General features: G+C 36.4%; 2 protein-coding genes and 1 non-coding gene across 3 annotated transcripts in view; all 3 read left to right on the top strand.

Annotated features, from left to right (window-relative positions):
* LOC148957677 (uncharacterized) overlaps window positions 1–1,035 on the top strand; it is a 28,402-nt gene extending 27,367 nt beyond the window's left edge. The window contains exon 9 of the transcript XR_016145172.1: window positions 1,010–1,035. The gene's annotated coding sequence lies outside the window, so the exon portion shown is untranslated. The remainder of the gene's footprint in view (window positions 1–1,009) is intronic.
* The window catches only part of LOC148957678 (dynein axonemal heavy chain 2-like), a 62,574-nt gene that overhangs the window by 8,056 nt on the left and 26,541 nt on the right, over window positions 1–27,977 (top strand). The window contains exons 11-49 of the mRNA XM_089114882.1: window positions 579–761; window positions 1,452–1,529; window positions 2,078–2,134; window positions 2,619–2,698; window positions 3,017–3,163; window positions 3,942–4,098; window positions 4,926–5,060; window positions 5,632–5,736; window positions 6,780–6,950; window positions 7,896–8,024; window positions 8,469–8,584; window positions 8,911–9,006; window positions 9,215–9,415; window positions 10,130–10,286; window positions 10,897–11,103; window positions 11,388–11,540; window positions 12,201–12,341; window positions 13,783–13,936; window positions 14,580–14,686; window positions 15,333–15,412; window positions 15,672–15,765; window positions 16,441–16,527; window positions 17,099–17,179; window positions 18,129–18,186; window positions 18,632–18,792; window positions 19,768–19,824; window positions 20,401–20,499; window positions 20,758–20,883; window positions 21,006–21,116; window positions 21,545–21,733; window positions 22,116–22,219; window positions 22,669–22,858; window positions 23,271–23,451; window positions 24,239–24,366; window positions 24,709–24,861; window positions 25,550–25,675; window positions 26,312–26,412; window positions 27,219–27,336; window positions 27,764–27,881. Of these exons, the coding sequence (XP_088971008.1) occupies window positions 579–761; window positions 1,452–1,529; window positions 2,078–2,134; window positions 2,619–2,698; window positions 3,017–3,163; window positions 3,942–4,098; window positions 4,926–5,060; window positions 5,632–5,736; window positions 6,780–6,950; window positions 7,896–8,024; window positions 8,469–8,584; window positions 8,911–9,006; window positions 9,215–9,415; window positions 10,130–10,286; window positions 10,897–11,103; window positions 11,388–11,540; window positions 12,201–12,341; window positions 13,783–13,936; window positions 14,580–14,686; window positions 15,333–15,412; window positions 15,672–15,765; window positions 16,441–16,527; window positions 17,099–17,179; window positions 18,129–18,186; window positions 18,632–18,792; window positions 19,768–19,824; window positions 20,401–20,499; window positions 20,758–20,883; window positions 21,006–21,116; window positions 21,545–21,733; window positions 22,116–22,219; window positions 22,669–22,858; window positions 23,271–23,451; window positions 24,239–24,366; window positions 24,709–24,861; window positions 25,550–25,675; window positions 26,312–26,412; window positions 27,219–27,336; window positions 27,764–27,881 (4,936 nt within the window). The remainder of the gene's footprint in view (window positions 1–578; window positions 762–1,451; window positions 1,530–2,077; window positions 2,135–2,618; window positions 2,699–3,016; window positions 3,164–3,941; window positions 4,099–4,925; window positions 5,061–5,631; window positions 5,737–6,779; window positions 6,951–7,895; window positions 8,025–8,468; window positions 8,585–8,910; window positions 9,007–9,214; window positions 9,416–10,129; window positions 10,287–10,896; window positions 11,104–11,387; window positions 11,541–12,200; window positions 12,342–13,782; window positions 13,937–14,579; window positions 14,687–15,332; window positions 15,413–15,671; window positions 15,766–16,440; window positions 16,528–17,098; window positions 17,180–18,128; window positions 18,187–18,631; window positions 18,793–19,767; window positions 19,825–20,400; window positions 20,500–20,757; window positions 20,884–21,005; window positions 21,117–21,544; window positions 21,734–22,115; window positions 22,220–22,668; window positions 22,859–23,270; window positions 23,452–24,238; window positions 24,367–24,708; window positions 24,862–25,549; window positions 25,676–26,311; window positions 26,413–27,218; window positions 27,337–27,763; window positions 27,882–27,977) is intronic.
* Trnae-uuc (transfer RNA glutamic acid (anticodon UUC)) lies at window positions 13,510–13,581 on the top strand. Its single transcript has one exon. It is a non-coding gene; the product is annotated as a tRNA-Glu (tRNA).

Raw genomic sequence — 27,977 nt, forward strand, 5'->3', positions numbered from 1 at the left:
ATGTATATCTATATGTTGGCAAAAGTCGAAAAAATTTTATTTTAGCATACTCACAATATATATGTTTACACTGCAGCATTGAACCTGGAGAGGGGGCGAGGCAGGGTCATAACTTTGCTTCCAACCTTTTCTATGCAGCCCCCTAGTCATAGAGTTCTTAAGTGTGACGTAAAGAAAAGTAAATTTTTTGAATTTTTGAATTTTGATAATATTATCTACGGAACACTTCTAAACATGGGAAATAAGTTAAATAAGCGAAAAATCTGGTGAGATAAGGCCAATGTTACTTTGGCTCTATTCCTAAAGTTTGATGAGTTTCATGAGGGAAAACCATGTGCTCATTTGGCCTTACCTCAGCCAATTTGTGACAAATTCAACTGATTTTGCAGATTTATTTCATGATGCTCTTTCACGTTATGAGGTCCAAAATTGAATATTCCAAAATAATCTTGTTGACGTCATCACTTAAAAACTGTATTGCCGATATCTTACAAAAAGCCTCAGTTTCTTTTAGATGGAAGAAAGGAAGTTTAGAGCAATGTACATTCAAACAATACAATGCATTTTCTTGTTAATAGGCCATTCGACGTACTATTGATAAGCGAACGGTTGAAGTTTACCATCTCTTCAACGAAGAGCTCAATGCCGTCAAGAAAGAATTCAACACGAAGAAAGTACAGCTTCCACCTCTACACCCAAAATATGCAGGTCTTGCATCGTGGGCAAAGAGCTTGAAGAAACGCATCGACAAGCCAATGGAGGTATTGGTCAAATGATGCTTCAATGTGCCTTATCACGTTTGCTTAATGTAAAATTATCATCTACTGACTAAAAAAGTGTGCCATGGCTCCATATATTATTATTACGAAAGCACACTTTCTATTAAAAAATATCGAATAACATCATCAGCTATTCAACTTTTTACCACTATCCATTATCTATTTTTACCATTCGTATTCTATACGTAATATGCTATTCAGAAACTGCCGCTATTTATGGCCTTAATCAGGGGCGGACACTTGGTCAAATATTGGGGGGGGCAAGCCTATTGTCTTAATAAAATGACGTCACATTTCTCATTGTTTTAGAACAAAAGACCATTGTCCTCTAAAGTATTGGGCGGTTGCCACCCAAGTGTCTGCCACTGGCCTTAATGTTCCCCTGACAAACCTTTATTGACTTGTTGCTGACATACGCTATAGTCCTATCGAAAACAGTAAAGAGTTTCTTTACATGCAGTACAGAGATTCCAAACATATTAATTTTAAGGCTTCCAACAATCTTGTTCATTCAGCGTTTTTATTAGATCCATAATTTCGCAGTGTTCAAAATACACATAGGCACTGATGATTTCATCCAGAAATAGAGACTGAAGTACATTTGTTATATGTAAAAATCTCTTCGAAACCATTTTTCTGCATTTTGCTGAGTTTGCTCCACTGATATTCAAGGTGCTGGAAAAAGCTACTTACTTACCGCAAGTTGGACTTGGTGAAGAAATTAAAACGCAATATCTACAGCTCGCTCAGGTATATATAGACTTTCTAATTGTCAGATACTATATTTTGTCAATTAATCTGGTCTTGGGACATTTTCCCAGTGTTGTTAGGGTCCTTTTTGTTTGCGAGTCCTTATAAATGGTAATTTATATGGATTTTAAATTGGATGTGGAATCCTGTTTGATGATCAGTTGCATGGCTGCACTGCTTGTATTCGCATATTTTGAGTCACTACTCCAAATCAGGTGGGCTTGTCTAAGATGCTCTGCTCTTCAAAGTGTAGCTTTGAAATATAACAGGAGGCCTACCAACATCAACTTACACAACCATATAAACATCTCAGTATATGTTCAACGTTGACCGAATACAAAATAATGTATTCTTTCGTCTATTTTTAAAAGCCTTCAATGTAAGTTTGAAGAAGAAAAGTCCTAAATTTGTTCTTTTTATTCAAGAATCTCTCATGATTCATTTAGTGGTGCTTCCCCTTTATATAATTGCTTTTGAAAATATCCATGTATTTATGTTGTTGCCAGATTCACTGCCTTTTTGCATGTTTTTAAATTTCTCGTTTTTAGGCACTTGATGAATATGTGAGAAAAACTTTCAACGAGTGGACTGCAACTGTTGATAAGGTGAATTGCGATGATGGTCTTCAAAGCAACTCTCACCTAACGTAGCCTTTTATTTCTTCAAATACACAAGGATGTTTTACCTCAACCAGCATTTGCTGGTGAAAGAAGTTTAAGTTTTGTCAGAGAAAGCCCTGCAAAATTATGCAAATCTTCTGATTATCAAGAAATTGTTATTAAGTCAACACTCTGATTGTAATAAAGCCGATTTTCTCATCCTTCATCAATTTCAAGCAGATTTTTTACTTAAAACATGTCCTTACTAGTTCGACGATATAAAGTTTTCATTGAAAAGGGGAAAAATAAATATAATTATTGGGCTTGACAGACATTTAGGCCACAGATAACAAGTTAAAAAATGGAGCTATTTCTTTTAATATCAATCATAAAGAAAGAAGCAACTCATTAACAACGAATGACTAGACATTTAAGGTGAATCGCTTAAAAAATTTTGGCCATTGTCTCTAGGTTTGCTTGTTAATTGCAGGATATTGGCAAGCTTTTGGAGATTCCTCTGATGGCTAGGAGTGTGGAACACAATGGTATGCTTGACCTTAATTTTGACAGGTAAGACTTTCCCTATTTACTGTTCACATATCTCACTGTATGGTTCCTTGGCCGAAATTATCTTGCACAAAACTAATTGATTCAGAACATGGTAAAATGAAAATATGTTTTGCTGTGAGGGAAATAATTTCTTTTAACTTTTTCACCAAAAGATTTAAAAGCTATGTTGATTGCATCATGCATCTTACAGCAATGGTAATCAAAAGTTGAGTTTTAAAATCAAGCGTTGTATTGTCTTGATGAAATCTTTGACAATCTTCGACATTTACATATGAAGTAATTGCAGGTTGAGGGTTGAATTCATCTTTCTTCTTGTAGGAAACTGCAGAAACTTTTCCAGGAAATCCATTATTGGGAAAGACTCATGTTTGAAATCCCCCATTATGCATCTGAAGTGCACTCAAGGAAAGAAGAGTTGAGAATTCTCAAAGAGAACGTGCTGTTAGTTGTTCGCGATTACAACAGGTACCATATTCGGTTTTTCAATAATGCTTGCTCTAGTAGCAGAGTTCACATCGATGTTGACTTAAATGATGTCCAAAACTAGGCAGTTACATTTTCAAACCCAAGATCAAATTAATCTTAATTGTTACCGTCATAGAGCAAGTTTAAAAACTGTCTTTTATTCGCCGCTTTATAATGCTGAAGAGCTTGCATTTCTTTGCATCACAAAAATAATTCATTCCCCAGGACAATAGTTTTCATTTCCTTAAAGTTCACTGCTAGATTGTTATAACTCAAAAACTTTATCACATCTAACTTTTATGACTATCTGTAAAAGTATCCAAGTAGCCGCTAAGTCTCTTTTTCATCTAACTAACAATACAACAGGTATCACTTTAATAAGCTTTGGCATAATGCTCTTCATTGATCAACGGAGTTCCATTCTGAACTTTAAAAAGATGAATTTCATTCCGCCAAAACTTTACGCTCTATTTACGTTGCATAACGCTCCAAGATACTTAAGACGTTTTCTGCATCATCAACAATTATGACATATAAATTTGGCATCCTTTGCAAATCTTAAGGGCTATGTGCTCTACTTTTATCTTGAGAAAAAGAACTTTGGTATATCGTTTCTCGTTGCCAAAACGTATCCGGTTGTACTGGATCATCACACTGCCTTCTAAGAGTTATATCATTGCCTTTTTTTTAATTTTCGAAAAGTTCAGTTCTAATCAGGTATTCTATCTTTGGCTGCAGATATGATCGAATTGTGAGATTTCTAATTTTTTTCTTGCAGAATCATTGCCGCACTTTCTCCAGAAGAAAGAGGTCTATTCCGCGAGCGAATCCGCTTCTTGGACAAAAGAACGCATCCTGGTCTAACAAAGTTAAACTGGTCTTTGAAGGGTGCCTCAGAGTACTTCATCAATGACTGTCGCGTTAACTGTGGAAAGGTGAATTATGACTCGTTTGTTTTTATCAGATCTCATTGTATTGATGTTTTTCCAATGATGTCTTATAATGGGTAAAATTGCGTAGCTATAACGATTCAAAGGAACCTCGCCTGCTCATAGATAGTGATGCATTTGGGCAAAACTGCTCTTAGAGCTCCTCGTTGCATTTGCACACATTAGACATTGTTCTAAACCAGAATATCGTAGGTTTGGTTCGACCATTTGGGTTCTTTTAGGGGATTAAGACCCATGTTTCTTTCGTGACACTGCCTTACATGAGAATGTAAATTTCTAAGACATAAAGCCATTAGGTGTTGCAAGTGTTAAGCTTATGAAAGTATTAGCAGCATGTATCTTCTTTGTTATTAAAACCCTTGAATGTCACACGTTGATTTGATTTTATATTAATATCAGTGACATTATATTTTGAGTATTCGATCTCGTCAAAGTCTCATCAAAGATAATGTATCTTTCATCTCATAGTTACACACGTTTATGGCCCTTTTGATTGTCTTCCCTTATGCTTCTGATGTTGTTCATCTAGAATATGTAGTTTGATTTATATTCTTGATTATCTCTTTTCTTTGAAATACTGTTTCATCAAGTTGCATCCAGATCTTTCAAATTCAACGGTATGCAGTGGTTTTAGTTTGAGCTGCCCCTTTCTTATATATATTTTTTAAAATTTTGCAAAGTCAGAATGGTAATTCTATCTTCCTTTTTGCTTGTTTTCAAATTCTACCATCAAGTGTTTTTCTCAATAGCAATTCAGAACTTATTCTCACAACTTTGAAAATATCTCATTTTCTTTTCAATATTTGCAACAGGTACAAAATATTGTTGACGAATACAAAAGTGCCAACCTGATGGTGGCTAATGATTGCAAGACAATCACGGAAATGCTTCTTGTCAACATTGATGGAAAACGGGTTTATGACAACTTGGAATTCGAAGAAGAGCAAGTTAGTTTTATGTTTTAAGTCAATTTTGTTAATCAGGCTCGACCACTTATCTCATTTTACTAATTTTGTTTTTCTTCCAATTAAATATATCGATCAACTATCGTCATTGCTTCTAATGACGTGTCATTTTTACCAGCTTTTGCGTTTAAGGCTTGTTGCTTCGAGACATAATCTTTTTTGAAAATTTCCCCATATTTTCTTCTTATTTCATATCAAATATATTAAATAATCAGTTCAACTTGCATTTTTCTTAGTTGCTCTGAATGTTGTTATTCAACTTTTTTGTGATTTCTTCCTCTGCTTTTTTCTTTCTTCGTTTCGTATTGATTTTGATTCTTTTATACCTCGATTTATGTTTTCTTTATTAAAGTTTTTTAGTTTTTCGAAAGCCATTTTCTGTTTTGAAATCTGTTTTTTGTTTAAATATATAAGCGGCTACTAACTTATGGCATAATCTAGATCTTTGAAAGTAGCACCGAGTTGAACGTTTTCTTACTTCTCTATTGCAGCTTGGATTTTTTCATCTATATATTTCAAACTAATAAGCCAAAATGTTTTATTAAATTCTTAGAAAAAGCACAGGGAATTGGTGCAAACTAGGTTGCATTTGGTATTCAGTGAAATTATCTCGACAATGAGGAAAATGTACGATGTATTCAAACTTGACGGACCAGAGGTAAGATTTGCACTGAGCTTATTGCCATGTCTATTGCCAGATCACTCAAAGAATTACTATTTTTGCAATATATGATACCATTACTTTTTAGCGTTGCTAACTTAGAGCCGGTTGGTCACGACCGTCGGGTTTCTACAACCTGTTCATTTTAGCTTTGAAGGATCCGAATGTGCAATTTATTTTATACGCTTGCCAACTTTCAAGCACCACGCACCAGTCTAAAGGTGGGTGTGCTGAGATGGGTGTAACCAAACATTTTTTTTAGGCGACGCCCTTTAGAACGCCGGAGAACACCCCTTTTAGAAAATACTCGCTTCTTTCAACTTGTTCCTTTGAAGCAGTCAGATTCAGAGAAGATAACAGTTACTATGAAATATATTAACAAGATAGGACGCCAAGAAAATTAGCAAAAAGGCCTCCTAGTCATGAAGAACTGTTGCTACTTAGGATCCGTTAGAGCATAGTGGTTAGTGAAAACTTTCCAAATTCCGCTAGAGTTTCTAAAAAGTTTAACCTATTATTGCAAACAAAGTGGGGGGTGGGGGCTATAGCCCCTGCGCGGTGCCTGCCGACTTTATCGTCGAAGCTCTCTTTGCAAAGAGTTTCTGCATAAAGTGACGATATTGATTTAAAATGTAGCCTTAAATCGTAAAACGATACTGAAAGAAACTTAGAGAGATGCTTGCAGAGAAGGAGTTGCAGTCTTTACATTACAATTGACTTATTCTAATCATAAAAATCAATTTATGTTTCATCCATTTTTGATTAACAATGAAAATATTTTGCTTCTGTTGTGTGTTGGCGCTAAATAATGGAAAAAAATGATAAAGGAAGTTACCATATTTTCTCTTGTATTCCCTCTAAGGGTTTATTGGTTATATCTTTCAATTTAAAGCGGCGGGGTTCATTTTCAAAGTAAAGAGAAAAGGCAGGATACTTGGAGAGGTTAAACTATTGGAGAGGGCGGAATTAAGAGAGAATACGGTATTTGAAGATACAGAAAGGTTTATTGTGGAAATTGGTTTATTTTATCTATTTTTTAGGTGCAAAACCACTGGTTAAGATACACGAAGAAAATGGATGAAATGCTGGAAGAAGCTTTCCGTCTAAACGTAAAATGGTCCTTACAAGAACTGTCTCGTGCCATTAACGGCGATGGTAAAAATCCCCCAAATCCTCTCTTTCGCGTCAAAGTCGTCTTGGATGGAGTCAAGGTATGATATTCATCATCAGAAGATATAGTAAAATGTGCTTCTTCAACCCAGAGTAACTATGTCTGCATACTGTTGAAATTCGGGCAATATTCACTAGGATTATTAAAACAACGACTGATAAACACCAGTGATAAACCTTTTCTTTCCTTACTTTTTATCTACGGTTTATTGAATGTAAATTATACTATTAATTAAGGCAAAAGGTTGTCGTCAGTTAGTTTTTAACAATTTGAAATCCAGTCGACAACATGAGTTAGGTATAGCATGTTAGGTTAGGTATAGTTGAAACTGGGCAAAAATAAAAAAAAACTATAACTGATTTCCAAACGACTGTGACGTTCTAGGGACTCTGTAATAGAGAGATCACTTCAGGGGTGGATGCAAACTTTTGCAGGGTTAAGAACAAATTTTTTTTGTAGTTTTCCAGTTCTAATTCCACAATGAAAATTTATTTGTAATCACAAACACGTTTCAATCAAATTCATCTTCTGCAACACCTGGTTCCTGGCATCAACGGCCAATTTCATGTATGAGGATTACTCCCTGTATGGGGCTAAGGCTGGTAGCCTCTTTGACTTATTCAGGGTATATTTTGCGGCTTAAATGTTCATTAACATGTGGCTCGAAGCTCTAAATTTCCTATGAAATAACCCGTAAGCCCTAAAGCCTGCATGATAATCAATGAAGGGGGTTTCTGGCGGGTAATTAATTAAACTCTAGATAAAGGAGTTGCTGATGTGGGTTAAAAGCCAACCAGAAAGGTACTGGCTGCCGCAACCCGCCAGGAAACAACTTTTAGGTTCTAACTCGATCAAAACTGGTTTATGATAATTATAGATATGCAGTGTACCAGGAAGCTGGACCTGGTGAACTTATTGCGATCATAGCGGCTCAAAAGAATTTTTACGATCGCTTGTTGCATTTTTTACGTATTTTACTTGTCAGGTGGAATTCTCTCCAACGCTGTCGAAGCTTGCAAGCATCGTGAACAACACTGCCAAGGAACTGACAACATGCCTATCTGTTTTCCCAAGGCTGCCCGATCAACTGACGCCAGTTCGTTCCGATAAAGAGGTTTGTATATCCTCAAGTTTTCACAACATCTGATACAGAAATACAGTAGAGGGTAGCAGAAATATAGTAGCAAAAATCTCACGGCCTTTGGAAAACACCCTTGTTTTTTCTTTTGTATACATAAATATAGGATTTCTTGCTAAATTCTAGAAACAATATAACGCTACGTTTTTGACAGAGGACAAGCTTACTGAAAGGAATCAGGCCCAAAGAACAGTTGCTTAATCATATTGACCTTTCTAATTGGGTGGACTGTTTTTCCTTTTACATTTTCTAACAAACTTTTTTACTTTGTGTTTTCTTCCAGACAATCATTGATCAAGTTGCCGGAGCGTTTTAGCTTTAGATAAAGGTCTATTCTAACGGCTAATATCCTTAAAGAATATTATATTCTTATGAGGGTAATATGAAATTCAAATATTTTTCAAATTTTTTATTTTCAAGCCTATTTATGTGGTTATTGAGAAAGACGATGAAACCAAAAAAGTGCAAGCCAGTATTGCAAGTGGCATTGAAGCCAATGCCAACACCTTAATGAGTTACCTCAGTGTATGGGACAGGTAAGTGTCCCATATCTGCTTTTCTGCTGCACATCCGATACTTTTGAAACTTAGCTACATTTTATATAACAAAGTGTATTTTCTATGCATTTTAATAATTAATCTATCTTGGGTAAGTCTTATAGAACAAAATGCAATTTGAAATTTCAATTTCACGAAAGAATGTTTAAATCTGTATTATTAAGCTAAGATCTCTAGCGTTATACGTGACCCTGAAAGGAAGTCTGTCCGACTGAACAACGCCTCCGTTTTTCTTTAAATATTCATTAAAGTTTGTCTTCATATGAAAATGTCTTTGACCAATCGATTTTTCTTGATGTTTTCAGCTATCGAGAAATATGGGAGCTGAATAAAGAAGCGTTTATTAGACGATATGAAAGATTAAATCCGCCAGTATCATCCTTTGATGCTGATATTGCCAGGTAAGGGAATATTCTTATGGAAAAAGTCGAGTTTGTCATTACTGAAAAAGAAGTATGCATCTTTGCATTGGACTGCCTCAGAATTTTTCGTTGTTTATAGGGAACTTAGGTTTCAAACATGATTTTTCAAGAGATGTTATATGAAAAAATTTGCAATCTTTTCCTCTCAGGACAAATATTTTTCTTACATTCTGATCATCACTTGCAGATACACCGAAGTGGCAAACAACGTGCAAAAAGAAGAAACGATTGTGACGCTGAATTTTGTTCTGCTGGATTGCTCTCCTTTAAAGTTCGCCCTGTTGAGTCATTGCAATGAATGGCAAAATGGCTTCACGCGCGTGTTGAAAGAGATGGCCATTAATCGTCTAACTGATCTACATGCGTTCCTAAAGACCAACTCAGAAAAGTAGGTTTTACACTTCTCGTCATTTCCTTCGTCCTAAAAACAGCCTTATATAAGGATCGAACCCCTTCTTTAAACAATCTTAACTGATTAGATTTTAGTTGAGGAGGGATAAAAATTGCTTCATGTGTACAGTAGGAGGAAAAATTTTAGTTTACTTGCATTTTCACTTTGGCGATTTGAAACCATAGACCTAACAAGCCTTTCCAATATTGGGGAGACACATTTAGGCTATAAAGAGGCACCTCCTTGAGCTGAAAATAGGTACTTAGCCTCTATTCCTCAAAAGTGAGCATGGGCCCCCCTTCCCCCCCCCAGCTACTACGGCTTATGCTTTAGCATGAAAAAGCAAAGAAAATGGACATCTTCCATATTCGTACACTGATTTAATTTTTTCTCGATTTTGACATATTGTGCAAGGTTTACTGTTGACCTTTGATACAATTACGAAACAAAGAAAATTTCCCCAACATTCGTCCTCCTACTTTTAATTTTCTCATCCGTTAATTGGCCCAGTATTTGATAAATTACTGATTTTATCCCTCTTCGATGTTGAGACTTATAAAAGACAGTTGCCGTAGCTGTAAATGGGGTCTTTCTTGAATTTTCAAGCAAGATCCATAAAACGAGTGCATTGTGTAGAACTCAAAAGAGACTGGTACTTTCATTTTGTAAATACATCAAAATGTACAAGTCATATTTTTTCTTTATTTGAAGGTTGCAAGCAAATCCTGAAAACCTTGATCAGCTTGGAGCAAGCATACGGCTGCTAGAAACATTGCAAGAAGACTTGCCAAAAACTGAGGCAAGAATACCCCCCTTGCACGAACAGTTTGCCATTCTTGAGAAGTACGAGGTCGATGTTCCCGAATCGGTAGGTATTTTTCTGGTAATGAACACCGAATAAGGCCACATATCCAAATGGTTAGATTGTTTGACTCCACTGTCGGAGGTGATGGGCTCAAATGCCATGATTTGGATGTTCACCCCTTGTCCACTCCGCAGCAAGTGGGTGGGGGCTGTTAAAAGCAGTAAAATGAAGAACCGAACATCCCATCTCTTCATGCTGTCCTCGCAGAACATGTGACCTCTTTCACAAGCACTTCTCCAACGTACGGTCGTTATACAGGACCATTCCCTCAGTTTTTCGCGACAGGTCTTTCAAGTTGCGGTCTTTTGTCCCACCCACTACCTGTTGAATTTTTGTGCACTTCGAAGAAGATATTCGTCGTATAAACCTGGAATGTTTTATTCATTCACCAAAGCCTTCATTCCAGTGCCAAGCCACTTGCTTTCAACGCAAAAACGTTCTTCCAGTTTTCGTCTTAAGAGATAAATTGTTCTTGTATCTACTAGGCTAGCAGTGGATGGTATTGTCGCATTTTTAGCGTCCTTGTTGAGACTCTGAAGTATGCATCCTGTGCCCCTTCCACCCGTTCCCTATGTCTATGAATTACAAAGTAACTTGCTCATACTGTTTACAGGTGCAACAAATGCTTGAAGCTCTTAGCAATGAGTGGGTTGCCTTCCAACAATGCCTGATCGATAGTGACGCCATGCTGAAGAAGAGCAAAGAGAAGTTCAAAACTGGCTTACTTCATTCGGCGGAGGATTTGAAGAAATCTGTCACAGCTTTGCAAGATGATCTGAATTTGAAAGGAGCATTCAGTGCCAAAATCCCCGTTAACGAAGTAAATCTTTTAGTTTCTGTTAAGTGCTGCCTAGAAAAACATGATCGCAAATATTATCACCATCACAATCAATCGTCGCCATTATCGATGCTTTGGTCGTCTTTGTTGTTATCGTTGTTGCTTTCTCTCTTGTCGTCCTCCTACCCGCCGTCATCCTCCTGCTCGTTGCGTCCTCCCAATAGTCGTCATTCTCGTTGCCTTCCTCATACTCGTCGTCTTTATAAATCCTTTTATTCATTTTAAAACGTTCGGCTTAATGTTTTCATTCTGGTTTTTTCTCTCAGGCATTGCAAAATGTAGAGAACTATATAAAGCAAATTGATGATTTGAAGAACCAAGAGCGCACAATTAGGCAGGGTTTGAACATCTTCAAGATCGAGCAGCAGCCATCGAAAGCACTTCAAAGTCTGGAGAAAGATGTTGTAAACCTGCAAAGCGTACGTCTCTCGTTGCTTGCTAAGTTCTTTTCTTTCCTATCATTACTATGGCTGTAATTTTCTTTCGCATTTACATTTAATTTACACATGCTTCCACAGAGATCGAGGAAAACTAAACAAAACATTCCCAGTAGTTTCTTTACAAGAGGGTAAATGAGGGTATAGAAGAAATTCATAAAAAACCTCAGTTGCCTGATGATCGCATTAAGCGTGAAACATGGAGTCGCAACTTGAAACCGTGCACACCAAAGTGCGTACAGTTCTCCCTATTCAGCGGAAACCTTTCATAACAGACCGGTAAAACAGTAATTTTCAAAACCCTAAAAAGGTTTTTGTGCATTGAGTCATTTACCAGCTTTATTTTTCTTTCCTTTTCAATCAATAGCATATTTATGTAAATACCGGAAATTTTGATAAGAATACAGAAATATAGAGGGCAGTATATTTTTGTGGGTTTGAGAAATAGTGGTACTGGAGAACGTAAAAAATAACTTGAAGAGGTTGGTGATGGAGAAACTCATCAGAAGCCTGCACGGTCCCCTATTAACAAAAAGCCTTATATATTTATATTTTACTCAACATCTGTGCTCTAGATCTTCGAATTTGCTGTCTCTAATTTGCTCAAAAGAATCTATAGAAGTATTTTTCAATCTTCTTAAGGTTTGGGTCATCACCAAAGAGTGGGAAGACCTTTGGCAAAACTGGAAGTTCACCACCTTTTCGGATTTGGATACCCGAGACATGGAAACTACGTCCCAACTGCTGTCAAAGAGGCTTAGCAAATTAATCAGGGAAATCAAGGTATACTTTTATAAAGATACGTAATTTAATGCATGTGCATTCCACAAAATTTATGTTACCCCAAAATGTAGATATTCGAATATAGGAAATGGGTTTTAGCAAGGACCCTGCCAAATTTTGGCAATTTGAGAATATTTTCAAATAAGGGCCGATGAATATCTGTCAGGGTGGTTGGAAAATATGAGAAATTAACATGATTTAGGAAGCCAGGGCCTGCGCCGCAGATTCCAAAGTGAGGGGGGGGGCTGGTCAAAAAAGGGTTACCTAAAGTTAAAAGGGGGATTTAATACCTATAGTTAGCAAGAAAAGTGGTGCGGGCCCTGCAAGCCATTCATTAATTGTCGCCTTCTGTTGTTACTCTGCAGACCCTATCTTTTGATTAGATTGGGATACCTGCTGAATTTTTCACACAATGTGTATTTTTTGACGCTCTATGACATGACTGTTTGTAATTGCTCTTTTGTTGAAATAATATAATCTGTAAAAACAGTCTTTTTAAGGTATCAACCCCCGTCTTTGAAATTTTTGAATTTTAATACCAAGAGTTGACAAAGTAACATTTTCCATTTTATTTGGGAATAATATCTTATGTGGTTCTTGAGATATATCCTGCAGACCAGTTTTAACATATTTCTGTCATGACATTACCCCCGTCTAAATAACAGTTTTTTTCAAAAAATAGAAAAATAATTGTATTTTTCAATCTTTGATATACATACCTAGAAAATTTCGATTTTATATCTTAAACGGTTCACCCAGAACATTGTTTTAAAATAGCACGAGGTAGCAGTGGCGGACACTTGGGGGGGGCGACCGCCCCCCTCCTCATACTTTGGAGGACAATAGTCGTTTGTTCTAAAACAATGGGAAATGTGACGTCATCTTATTAAAATAATAGGCTTGTCCCCCCAATATTTGATCAAGTGTCCGCCCCTGCGAGGTAGTTTTTATAGTGACTGTAGCCGGCCACCTTAAACGATTCAAATTTTGACGTGAAAGCGGTATATTGAAAACTTTGTTCATTGGTACAATATGCTGTGAATTAATAAAAATATTATTAAGCATTAAAGGACTACTTAGTACTGAAACTTGTCTTGCTTCGAGTTCTACAAACCACACACTTTTGTGCGGCTGATACATATCAACTTTTTGCTTCATAAAAAGTGCATCCCGTGTGGTCTAGTGGTTAGGATCCGGCGTTTTCACCGCCGTGGCCGGGGTTCGATTCCCCGCACGGGAGTGCTTTTTATTTAAATTGTCCTTGTTTTAATGTATTTTTCCTTTTCTTCTTTTTGAAAAATTCACTCATTTTAGACATTTTGTAATTATTTTCAAAGAAAATGGAAACATTAGTATCGCACTTTGGACTTGACAAACAGATTCTCACAAAGTTGAAAATTTCTTTGATATTTTTCATTCCTTTTAAACACATCATTTTTAGGAGAAAAACTGGGAAATTTGTGAAATAACTAAAGGGAGAATTGACCAGTTCAAAAGAACAATGCCATTGATTCAAGACTTGAAAAATCCCGCAATGAGGGAGAGGCACTGGGCTCAAATTAAGACTGAAGTGCAAAAAGCGTTTGAACACAACGGTAAGAGATTCTTTCTTTCTAAAATTGAATCCCCATTCAAGCGAATTTTTAATGTTTTATAAGAAAAGAAACGTTAGAACCGGGAGTGCACCAGAGTTACGTGCACCCCCAACTTTTGGAATAATGCCCTTTTCTAAGATCAATATATTTTATTTCGACAAGAGCAAGACGTAACCTCTTTGTAAAAGTGCCCCTATTTCCTGTGACTTAGTGCCCTGTCCTGCCGGTACCATTCAAACTTTGAAATGATATGGGCAAGAGTAACAGTCACTTTTGATTGTTAGAGAGATTTTCAGTTATCTTAGGGTGTCCTCGACGATCTGTGATAAATATTATGGTTTTTAGTGGTTAGGCAAAATCAGTCCACTTTCAATTTTTTTTAGAACTGAATTCTGCTTCTCTTATATCTATGCGATTTAAATCGACTGTAAAGCCAGAAGTGTAGTAATTAAATTTATTTTTGTCTGCAATGTTTTGTTTTAAATGTTCTCAGGAGCAGGATAGTTTGTATAAACAGAAAAGAAACCGTTTTATCTGTAGAGAAAGCCTTATTTTATCAAAAGGTTTGAAGAGGCCAATAAAGGATACCCCGATTCACTGAAAATTGTACGTGCTATAAAATGACAGTGTAATTTTTTGTTAGGTGACTCGTTTACGTTGGAAAAGATAATAGAGCTTGGTCTTGATCAATACTACGATCAGATAGCAGAAATATCGGCCGCTGCAAGCAACGAGTTGTCTATTGAACAGGTATGTTTCTTCGCTCTTGAAAATTTCAGGCCTTAGTGTATGGCTAATAGGAGAATTTGGCAGTTAACAAACTGAATTATCGTTTAGTGAGTGACTCATCATAGACCGTTTGATGCTCATTTTATTTGACCGTATGAAAGGGGGTAGGGTTTACATTACTCTATATTAGAATTTCTCTTGTTCACCTCCCCCAGCAAATCTAGCCCCCCGTGGTACTGAAAAGTTGGCATCATTCATGTTGTCAATGACCCAAAACCAAACAGTTCTTCATCAAAAAGTGTACGCCCTTTATTTCATCTGCTGGACATCTTTTTCCGGGTTAGCTGTTTGTCCTTTTGTTTATCTCCTTATGCTTTTCGGAGAAGGAACACTATTTCTTATGGCCCCGTTCCTTCTTAATTCGTGAGGAGACCTTCTTAATTCTATGCGATTTTCTTGGGTCTCTGTAAACTTTTAATATAACTATAATAAGAACTATAAAGTTGCAATAAATGTAAAAAAGTACAATACAAAACTTGACACAGAAGGGGTCATCTTTAGTAAAGACGATGTACGTCTTTATTCAAGGTTAAAATTGCAACGCGCTACTTATATCTGTGTCAATGTATCATTTTCTACTCATCATAAGCACTGCTGTTTCGCCTAGGCTCTTTCAAGCATTGCTGAGGCCTGGGAAGGTCTCTCTTTGGAAATCATCCCCTACAAGGACAAGCCTATTCGTCTAAGGTACGTCAGGGGCATATCAATTTTGTATTGTAATTGATTTTTGCATAAAAACAAGGTTGCATAAACGATTTTTGCATATTAATATATGGTGCACTAATATTCGGTTGATATATGATTGATATTAATATTTTTTGTTTTTTACTGTATATTACTAAAAAGAGTCTTTTCTTATGTCAGATAAGAATTACTTGGTATCCTGTTCCACTTCTTTGGTCTGCCACTTTTCACTGAAGTATTTTGCCGCCTTATTATTTTTTAGGGTAACTGATGAGGTCTTTCAGACTCTTGAAGATAATCAAGTCACGCTGTCGACAATGAAAGCATCTAGATACGTTAAACCATTTGAGCAAGAGGTAAGTCTCTGTTAGCAAGGTTCTAAAAGCCATGTAAAGCTATTGTTTCTTCAACTATTGATGTTATTTTTTGTTACGAATTCATCATCTGCTGAATAAACCTTCTCAACGAGTTTAGGAATTCATGAAACAGAACGAGTGCCTTTGCAGCCATATCTCCTCAAAATGCTATTTTGCCAAACGCCAAATGTCAAAATACAGCTGTGTCTCACAATATCAAAACAGTCGAACGTACTGTTTCTGATTTTAGATCTTCTATTTCATGAAAGAAATTCCGCTTTTACAGTATGAAACAATACAGCTTTTGTCTCCACTGGGCCTGCTGTTCAATAGAACTGGTGCATTTCAGTAAAGTAAACTCTTTAGCCTAATGATTTCAAAAATATCAATCTTGGCTTATTCCAGGGCCCACGCCACCGGGGGGGGGGGCAGGAGGAGCCGTGCCCCCCTCCCACTTTTTCCGAAGCAAGTAGTTTTAAAGCTGCAGTAAAAGGGGAAAAGCCTTGGCCCCCTACCTTTGCTAGCCTTGCCCCCCCCCACTTTCAAATTCGTGGCGTAGGCCCTGTATTCTGTTGTCAAAATTTTAAGATCTTCTTAGAGATATTCTCAGAATTTTTTAGATAATTATAGAAATTACCGTGAATTGTCAATAACAAGCCTTCCATCTCCTTCAAGGTTGATAAGTGGGAACGAACTTTATCTCATATTCTTGAGGTCACCGAAGTTATTCTAACTGTTCAGCGTCAGTGGATGTATCTAGAGGTATTTTCAGTGTTATTGTTGTTTAGTTGAATGATATAACATAAACTATTTCATTCTGAAAGGTACCAAAAAAGAAGTGAATAAAAGAGATTTAATTACCAACACCACGTTTCGCAATACTTTGATTACACTCAATACTCAAATTTTATTAAAGGAGTTTCTGCATCTTCTGGATTTCATTGCATTTGAGTTTCATCAGGTTTTTACGTGTACCTTTCCAAACATGTTCAGAATGAGGTTAACAGTTCCTGTATGCCACATTGTATCCATGGTTTTTCTAATCGTTTTGAATGCCAAAAGGTTCTTTTTTGCTATTTCAGTTTGTTTATGTCCTTTTTTCACTTAACGCAATTTTTCTGCGAACGTAAAGCAGTTTATTTGAATAAGGACAAAATTCTGTCTCTTTAGACGCAATACTTTTTAGTCCCAAGTCTATTGGCAAATTCAGGAAAATTAGGATAAAAGTATTGTTCCTCTTCCTTCTTAATTTGTAATTATTCTTGAGTATACCCAATGAACTTTGAGAAAGTCAGTTTTCCATGTTAGTAAACATGTCTTATTTAAAAAACAGAATATTTTCCTTGGCGAAGATATAAGAAAGCAGCTGCCTCGAGAGTCAGCTGAATTTGATGGTGTCAATGCGAATTGGAAGGTTGGTCTTTTTATAAATTAATTTTCATTCATTATACTATTGCTTGTAAATACTTTTTTAAATACAGTTGTTGCTATCAATTTGCTCTGTTTTTTGTGGACACAACCGGACTTCATACCTTTGAATATTTTTTAAAAATTATAAACTTCCGTCCATGTTCAACTCTAACATTTACTGTCTCATTATCTGAAAATGGCTTTGAAAAAAGCAAACATTTTACAACATACTTAAAGCTTTTTCGTCTGACACTCCTCAGAGCATAAAACGTCAGAATAAGGTTCCGAAAAAACACGTTTGAAAAATATATACCCAGTTGTGGATCGAAATAGGCCAATCAGAAAAACGCAAGCACAAGACCGGTATAGTTGACCAATCAGTGCCGCGAGCCTAAAGAAAAATTACCAATGGAGTCCAAGAGAGAAAACGAACTCCTTTTGTCTACACAATGGCGGCTTTTTCGTTTTTATGTAGATTGACTCCAAAACTGCTAGATGGAAGGACGACCGGGCTCTGCCAATTGATTGGTCAACTATACCGGTCTTGTGCTTGCGTTTTTCTGATTGGCCTATTTCGATCCACAACTGGGTATATATTTTTCAAACGTGTTTTTTCGGAACCTTATTCTGACGTTTTATGCTCTGAGGAGTGTCAGACGAAAAAGCTTTAAGTATGTTGTAAAATGTTTGCTTTTTTCAAAGCCATTTTCAAATTCTGTACCGCAAAAAAAATTGTCTCATTATCATTTTCCTTAACCGAAATACTTCAATAATCAAACAGTTTTTAGCAGTATTGATTGGACATATGATATAATTGCCAACCTGATTTCCTAAAAACCCTTTAATGTCACTCTTTTAGTTTTTTTATTTTATTCTGACGTTATTTTCCTTCAAACCTATGTTTAACTTTCTGTTTATAGTATTAAACTGAAGCCCCCCCTTCTTTTTGCAAGGTTATCATGGGGCGTCTAAACAAAGACAGGAACGCACTGAGAGGAACTCATTATCCTGGTGGGTATTTCTAGGCATTCTTGACTGTTTGAGTCGCTAGTGCATGATTCCTTTGCAATGATAAGTTAACATAACTTTGGTCGAGTTCTCAGGAGAAAAGGTACATTCTGGTGATCATTATTTTGCGGGCAAGTGTGATGGTTCTTATCTTTTTGCCTGTTAAAGCTTTAGCTTGTAAAATGCATCGCTGAAGTCCTCTTTTTTGTAGCCAAAATTTATAATTCAGATATGAAAAATCTGAGAGAGTTAGGTTTATGAATAGAAATTATGATGATAGTAATAGAACATTTTGTAAAAAGAAATATATGCAACATATATGTAACAAAACAAATAAAATATGGACTACACAATAGCTTTGAATAGTGCATATTCCCGATTTTTTTTGCATTACTTTAATCTTCATTAAGTGTCAATGATAAGGTTTTCTCCACGTGTTCCTTGAAAGGTATGCTGGAAACACTTAGTGACATGAACATAAAGCTTGAAGAGATACAAAAGTCACTGGATATGTACTTGGAAACGAAGCGTCAGATATTTCCGAGGTTCTACTTCCTCTCTAACGATGACCTTCTCGAGATCTTAGGCCAGTCCAAGAACCCCCAGGCAGTAAGTATTATTCTGTGCATTGAAATATATGTAAACCATTAGTATTCCCTTCGTTGACTGTGCTGGCTGATACCGAATTCGTGGTGTGCGTAGGCTATTATCAAAATCGTCATTTTCTGTCGTATTGTTAACAAGGGGTTTTCTGTCGCATTGTTATCAGATTGCTAAATTGGCACCAGGATGCCTTGTTGGTGTGAAGATGCTATCAACTTTTTCCTCGATACACTAAAACTGTTTTCTCCTTATTTCACAAAATTTTTATGTCCCTTTTTTGTTACAGAAACATTTAATACATCTAGCATTGTTAAATATTTTAACGGATGGGACCTACCATATCCTTTTATTCACACATCCAATGCATATCAATTGCCAACATAATGATAACTATCATAGTGAAAGCCGTGAACCGAAATTGCTTGTTACAATAAACGCGTTTTCAACAATGTAAAAAGATGAGTAGGTTTTGTGTATATGTTTGATTAAATAGAGCGTTGGTGTCTTTTCTTGCTTCTTTGGTTTCTCCGCAACATCGCTGTTTTGAACTGAAGACGTTTTCTATAGACGTTAATATTTATAATGCTTATACGGTAGTCTTTATATTGAACATTGTTTATATAACAATATTGTTAAAGAGCCAGATTCATTTTACTTTGTTCCAAACATTTTCAACAAGGGTTCAAATTCAGAGCTTCAAACCTGTTCTTCAACTGTTATGCTCTGCTTTCAAAGTGTTGATAACCCTATGTCTAATCAGAATTAATAACCCGTATATTTACTTAATAATTTTGGCAATCGCATATTTTACCAAATGAAAGCAAGGATTTGAGAAAAGGGGGAATTTTGGTCTTGAACAGCTCCTCGGAGAAAACTTTGTTGAGTTAAAATGAAAGGTTTAATGTATATTCAAAACAACATTTGTAGCATTTTTTAAAATATGAAATACACATATGTGACCGGTACACTCTCACTTTTTAGGTGCAACCACACTTGAAGAAATGCTTTGATAACATCAAGTCCTTAAAGATAGCCAAGGTAGGTAATCTAGTACGGAATAGGAAAAATATTTTACTTTATAAGTTTGCCTTGTTACTTTGGAATCGTCTGCATCGCTTTTCAAAGTTTTCAAATAACAGAACACCTTCAGCATCCGATTATAGTATACATTTAGATGAACCCGGGGAAGAGGTTTTTATTGACTTTACTGTCAATACCAACAAGTAGGCCCAACCCAATGCTTTTAATAACTTAAAATACCAACAGTTACCTTTGGATCCTCAGTATTTCGACGAGATTAGTTCTTACCTCAATACCTACAAAAGTTTGGCAAGCTATTCTAGATATTTGCAAATCGCTAAACATTACTTTCTTTCTACCCCCTCTCTTTAAGCAGTTTGCTTCATGATAACTTTAGTGATTCGATTTTATCTAATTACTGTTTCTACATAGTTATAATAGCTTTGCAATCATTTCCTTGAGTGAAATCGTGATTTTTTCAAACGTGTGCTCAAGTAACATTGCGTTCAAGGAACTTTTTCCAGGGATAGTGTTACTTTAAAAGAGCTCTTTTATCTCTGTCACATTTTTGAGTTAGCTGTCTTGCTTTTGCAGACGGGCATCACGCAAAAAACTGAAGCCCTTGGAATGTACTCAGCTGATGGAGAATTTGTAGAGTTCAATCATTCAGTGCTTCTTGAAGGCCCTGTTGAGGTAAAATTGTCTGACAACATTAACTCTTTCCATTTCTATTGGAACTTGAATGCTTAATAAAAGCTTACAGTGTAGTCTAGCCTAAGCATATCCATCTCATTTCCTTTTAGTCTTTTAGAACACAGCCAAGGAAAAATTTGCCTATAAAACTTAGTCACCTTATCATGTATGTTGTGCATAGGGTTCGTATGATCCAAAACATTTAATCTTAATATGAATTGCATTTTGCGTTATACATCTTTAACTGACATCTTTTAGGCATGGCTTTGTGACGTTGAAAGAGGAATGCGCTGGACTTTGCAAGTTTTATTAAAAGAATGTAGACTCGCTTTGAAAAAGGCTGGAACGAAAAGAGAAAAATGGCTGAAGGACTGGGCAGGGCAGGTACGTTGCGTCACTGCTGAAATTATTGAAATTAATGGATGGTTATGAGAGAAGGTCATTTAAGACAGGCACACTTTTTCAATTGGTTCGTTTGATTTATCTGTTTTTTGTTGTTTGTTTAGCTACTGATAACCTCAGACCAAATTCAGTGGACATCTGATTGTACTAAAGCACTGTCTTCGACAAAAGACAAACAGGACAAAAAACCTTTGAAAACACTACGCAAGAAGCAGGTACTTATCTGGCAATTTTTTTCCGTTTTTCTTTTCTTACTTTGGTTTCTTTTGTGAGCTTAATACTAGAGCTCCTTGTTTTCGTTATCTGTCCTAGGGGTGTAACTACCTTTTAGAGTTAATCGTCATTGGTGCCGAATCCCCAATATTTTCCAGAGTAATTAAAAATCTTGCCAATCTAGCTTATAACAGTTAACTTGGATCATCTTAGGTGGTGAATACTTAATGTTTCGCAATCCTGGTTCATTGTATTTCTTTTCCTCTAAAATTGCCATTACCCAGGCAATTTCTGGACTCCATTGCAGTTTAAATTGCTATGATTTTATGTGACCTAAGAGGGGTTGGTATTTTCAAGTCCAAAGTCTGCAAGGGACCGAAAAGCTTTTGCCAATCACTTATAACACGTTGCTGGTGTCTCTCTCAATAAGGTTTCAATGCTGAGCAAGATGTCTGAGACAATCCGTGGCAATCTATCGAAGCTCCAAAGACTGAAGTATGTTGCCCTGGTGACGATTCAGGTCCATGAAAGAGACGTTGTGGACAAGCTTCTAAAATCAGGCTGCACAGATGTGACAGCCTTTGAATGGCTCAGCCAGCTGCGACTCTACTGGGACAAAGTAAGCATACTTTCATAATCCTCTGACTTTCAAAACCCCCTGACTTTCATAACCCCCTGACTTTCATAACCCCCTGATTTTCATAACCTCAGATGTCACATGCTGCAGAACTTGAATACTTTTAATTATCTATACATTGTTCTTCAAAAACAATTTGAAGTCCAACTTAAAAACTACGGAAAGTCACATGTTAAACAATTTTTGTTTCGTGTATTATTCTTTCATCGCGTCCTTATATCCTGTTTTTATTCTGAAACGCTTTGAATAGCATTTAGTAAACTAAAAGCTGCCCAGGAGTATCGAACAATTTTTGTAAATGTTTGTTTGACATTTGTTAGTTATTTTCGTTGCAATCTGCTTAATTTTGACTCTCTCTTAACAGGATGTAGACGATTGTGTTGTCAGGCAAACCAACACGCAGTTTCAATATGGATATGAGTACCTTGGAAATTCAGGACGTTTGGTTATCACACCGCTAACGGACAGGTAAGCATTTGCTATTATCATTTTAGAGTGTAAATCTTGGAAGTCAAATAACGCGTAGTATATAAAAAGGTTGTTAACCGGTCTTTCAAAAAAGACTCGATGTCGTTTAGGCAGAGCTGTACACTGTAAAAAGACTGTGGTGTGTAAGACCAAAAAAGGGTTCTCTAATCTTTCATGAGCCACATTGGTCTTTTGACATGACTCAATTTTATTCATGTGAATGCATCTGATACCTTAGAAAGCAAACTATATATGCTATTCATTATAGCAAATCGGTCATGGAAGTTCCATAACGTTTATTGACGTTTTAATATTTTCAACTCGACTTCCTCTTGTTTTCACTCTATAAAAAACATTTTATCTCCTGCTATGCCTGTTCTATCAGCTTATATGAATATCCCGTCCTTCTTTACTATTTAAAACACTTATCCTTTCATTTTCAACTGCAGATGTTACATGACACTGACTACGGCCCTTCATTTACACCGCGGAGGAAGCCCGAAAGGCCCCGCAGGGACTGGGAAAACAGAAACGACCAAAGATCTCGGAAAAGCATTGGGAAACTACGTCATCGTTGTCAATTGCTCCGAAGGCCTTGATTATAAGTCAATGGGTCGAATGTTTAGTGGACTGGCACAGGTAGGTGTTTCTTATCTAAACTTGCTTAAAGCCAATTAGCGCTTTTGATTTTTAAGCCTTGTAAAGTCCGTTGAGGTAGCTACAAGGACAGTGTCTTTTTGCTACGATGAATTTTATAGTAGTGGTTGTTTAGCCATTTAGATAAAATTTTATGGCTATCAAACAAGCAATTCTTTCTGCAATAAAGATGAATAAAGATATAGGCTTGTTTACAATTGGAAGTCACAAGTTTACAGTTTCTTAGATTACAGTTGACAGGAAATTATTCCTTATCTCCTGTATAGAATCTATCTAAAAGAATTCCTTAATTGTCTATTTAAATTTTTGCTTTTGCACAATGCATTGCTGTTTGATGATTCGGAATCGGCTAAGGTTGGTCCATGTTTCATATTAACATTAACTCTTTTGCTAGACTGGTGCCTGGGGCTGCTTTGACGAGTTCAATCGAATCAACATTGAAGTATTGTCTGTGGTCGCCCAGCAGATTCTCTCAATTCTTACCGCTCTGACAGTTGGTTCCAAAAGATTTGTATTCGAGGGCCGAGAAATCAATCTTGTATGGTCATGTGGAATTTTCATCACAATGAACCCTGGTAAGATTCTCCTTTGATCTAGCCTCGTCCTTCCCCTTCACCCTTCCTGTTGCTCTTCGCCCCCACCCATCTCTCTTGCATCTGCCTGTCTGCCCTGATCCATTTCTATTACCCTGTCTTTGATAATGTATCTTCTCCCCCACTTATTTCCTCTTCTCTCAACCTTCCCGCCCTCTCTACTATCCTTCTTCTCTACCCACATCTCCCTTCAACGCACAGATAACACACCTCTTATATACCGACTAACTCATAAAAACCCAACTATAACCTAAATACAATAAGCAATTATCTAACAGAATACATAAACATGGGAGCTGCATTTGATAAGTTAAAATTGTCCAGTTAAAATTTTATCTTTCCTCTAACATATTTTAGCCTCTTTTTTCATTTAATGCTCTTGTGGTTTTATATTCATTTAATGCATAGTTAACATGCATTTATATTATATTTCCACGGATATTTGCTTCCAAAGCCTGCAAGTCAGATTTTTTTCTTATGCATTATGTCCATAGTTGCAATCAATGTGTGTGAAAAAAAGAAACGTCAAAGCATTTGAACGTCTACAAACTTTACCGTGATAACATCCGATATGCTCCATGTAAACTTAAATATTTTGGCCTTGGCATCTTTTACATTCTTATCATCTACTGCAAAATGATGGCAAACCGTTTTTTAATCAGGTGTTAGAGTATCATGCCATCATTTTATAAGATTGAAAAAACATTTATTTGTGATAACCAAGTATCGAAGGTATGATGTGATGAGACTGCTTTTTTTCTCTTCCAAGGATACGCTGGCAGAACAGAACTTCCTGACAACTTGAAAAGCATGTTCAGACCGATCTCAATGGTTGTGCCAGATTCAGCTTTGATAGCAGAAATCATTCTTTTCGCGGAGGGTTTCAACAACACAAAGGTGTCAGCAATTCTCAATTAATTTGTTATATTTCTAATAACATGCTCTCGATTATTCCCAAGAGTCTCAATCTCTTATTGCTTTGCCCTTTGGCTTTCTTCTTTATCATTATCTGTTATTTTATTATCATATTATATGTTCTACCATATTACATATCTAACACCCCCCCCCCCCCTACAGTCTAAGTACACGCTTTCAACTGAAAACAAAATCCTTTCTTTATTCATTTTTCACTTTTCTCCGCTCCAATTTCTTTCAACCCGTTTTTTTTATCGTCTTTGCCCTTAATTCCAGCACTTTTACTACCCTTCCTTGTATTGAAATTGTTTGTTGTCTTTCCAGGTACTAGCCAAGAAGGTCCACACTTTGTATTCCCTGGCTGTGCAACAGTTATCCAAACAAGATCACTACGACTTTGGTCTTCGTGCACTTACGTCTGTACTTCGCTATGCTGGCAAAAAAAAGCGCGCCAATCCAAACATGAGTGATGAAGAGGTATTATTAATTCCTCTTTATTTACCATACAAGCTACCATTTCAGTGTCCCCGTGTGCAAAGTGTACCAGCGCCTTACTAGAGGCATGACTACTCGATTGCAATATCTTCGTAGAACTATGCCGTGTTGAGAAAGCTCCTGCAAAACGACAATTCAACCTATAAATTCATTCTTGTTGCAAAAACAAAATGTGTGGTTAAAGTACTACCAAGACTTTAACTGCACATCTTTGGCTCCATGTTCACTTTTCAGCTTCCACTTTCTTTTTCAAATACTGAGCGTCGTAGGGGTACAATTGAATTAGATAGCTGGCTCAATTTTCTGATATTATAAAACGATAAACATTGAAGGAAACTAACGATCTGACCATAGCGTTATCGGTGTGTCTCATATTGACATAGTTTAGTCGCTCGTATTTTGTGAGTAGGCTTTCAGATAGCATGATCGTATCAATATCCCAGGCTTTCGTTGTCCGTTACCATCTATCTGAAGAAAGAGAGAGTGCTCCACAGAACCGCTTAGTTTTGTGTATTTATTTGAACTCTAAGAAGTTCACAGTATTCCTTGGTAATTGGAGAGAATTTCAATTTGTTCCACACTTAAATCATACATGCTAACAAAGCTATGCACACAATGCTTTATTCTTTGACATCACACAGTAAAAAAGCGTGGCTCATTTGCTCTTTAGATTCTTCTTCTTGCCATGAAAGACATGAACATTGCCAAACTGACGTCACAGGATTCGCCGCTCTTCATGGCGATCATACAAGATCTTTTCCCTGGTACAGAGACTCCTGTAATTGACTATGGAAAGGTAAGTACCATAAAACAACCTTAAAAATAATCATTGAGCGAATCTCAAATTTTTTATGATTTTAATCGCAGTTTTCAAGATATTACTGAAATACCTTCTCATTATTGCAAGAAAAGTATAGTTTTTTTATTCTTTGTAAGGACAACAGGCTTAAAAATGGAATAAGCATCAATTATGTGCCTAAAATAATTTCTAATGTCACGAGCATAGGGATTCTCCGCTTGCTCTAGTTTTTCCAGTATGCTCTTTTTCTAAAGGATACTCTGTGATAAAATTATAGGCAATTGCAGTAAACTTCATTAAAATGAAGTCTAGACAGAACTGCCTACTGTGCAAGCTTCAAAAGCTATGCCTAGCTCAAATTAAAAAGAGTGTATCAATTTAGTATCATCGATTGTTCCCAAATCATTACACTGAAATTCAGGTTAATGGCACATGTCCAGTTATTCAACGATGCAGAGTTAACTGTAGGCTCAGCTGTGCGTTGCCGATTGGATACATACCAATAGGTCTATTGTGTATTCTAACCAATGGAAAATTTTTAATGGCTAGCGAAATGCATCGTGACATAGTGCCTTTAAGTTGGTTTAATAATATATTTTGTAATTGAAAATTCCGCTTGTTTCTTTTACAAAGCTAAGGCAGTGCATCGAGCAAGAGCTAAAGGAGGCAAACCTGCAGTGTCACCCAACAACAGTCCTCAAAGTTATTCAGACATATGAAACTAAGAATTCAAGGTATTTAAATACACTTAATATCTTCTCAAAAGCACTTTCAACACCAAACTGTGTTTTGCCTGTACACATTATAGTGAAAACTTAACTTGTATTACCACACGCAAAAAGCATTTCAATTAAAGAAGCTTTCTATGATGTAGAATCTCGCTCTTTGTAATGGTTTTTCTTAGAAAATTAACGTGTACAGCATAAGGGTTTTGCAAAAGTGAGTTTTTCTGTGCAAAATGAGTATGCAATCTGCTCTATACGTAATCTCTCTGCAACAACTTTTGTAAGAAGGCTGCTTCTTTAATCTAATATGGTTTTGTCCCCATGGGCAGGCTATACCAGGTTCCGTTTATTCACATAGTCAATATAGCAATCGTGCCATTTTTGGTCCCCAAAACCTTCTTTTTAAACTCTGTCCAAATTCTTTTTAACTAAGGAAAAGACTTTGAATACGAAGAAATTGGTTTTTTTATAGCCTATGAATTTGCTGGTTTCGCTGGCATATCAATGGAGATAATTTCAAATGTATTGTGTTTTGATCCCGTGCAAAGATCCCAATTTGTGTAGACAAAACGAGTTCATTTTCCCGCTTGGAATCTTCAACTAGATGAGAGGCTAGCTGTTGCTGATTGGTCAAAAACAAGGAACCAATCAAAAGCGTCACTCTTCCTCTCGTGTTACTTTCGACCCGCTTCTGGATATAAATTTCTCCTTAAATTTTGTCAATATCCGGCGTTTATGCTCTGAGGAGCTTTAATATGCTACCTTTCTGCTTTTCCGTGCTAACTTCAAATTTTTCTAACTACTTCGTTTCCTAGACATTCTACGATGATTGTTGGACAGACTGGGTCAGGAAAGAGTACTGTTTGGAAGATTTTACAGTCAGCATTGTCGCAAATGAAGAAGGAAGGCCAGCCTGGCTACAATTCTGTTAAGGTGAATTTCACTTTTGATAAACAGAAATCTTAAATATAAGCTATTTTATTTTCTTCCCTCACAATACATTTGTAATTTTCTATGCTACATATATTTACTTTTTTGGCGACTGTTTATCCAGAGGCTATTTCTTCTTCAGATTAATTCAAACCCTACAGACTGTAACTTGACATTTTACTTTTCAAAAACGATTAACTTTTAAACCTTTTTAAAATTGAAATTGGCCAATAGTTTTGTATTTTTGTATTTATTTCTTTGCTTCATTTTATTGGACTTTTCTATAAATCGTTGTATAATGCTAAATAAAATATCATACTTTGTTAAGTCAAATTGAGATACATCTGAGTACCAGTTTATCTATAGGGTTTGATTTGATCTCAATCTTTAACAAACTTCTCCTTTAGTCTCCTCATCGTCTTTTCTCCAGGAATACCCGATTAATCCTAAAGCCTTGTCTCTCGGAGAGCTGTACGGTGAATTTGATCTTAATACCAACGAGTGGACGGATGGTGTCCTTTCCAGTGTCATGAGGCAGACTTGCTCTGGTAAACTATTTTTCATGAATACGTCTTTTCATACTGAAAAATACTGTTTTACCGGTCTGGTATTTAGTGTAGGATTCTGGATAGGCAGAGGTGTAC

The sequence above is a fragment of the Rhopilema esculentum genome, chromosome 21 (genome assembly GCF_057945365.1).
Source record: "Rhopilema esculentum isolate cy_ngs chromosome 21, ASM5794536v1, whole genome shotgun sequence".
Classification (NCBI taxonomy): domain Eukaryota; kingdom Metazoa; phylum Cnidaria; class Scyphozoa; order Rhizostomeae; family Rhizostomatidae; genus Rhopilema; species Rhopilema esculentum.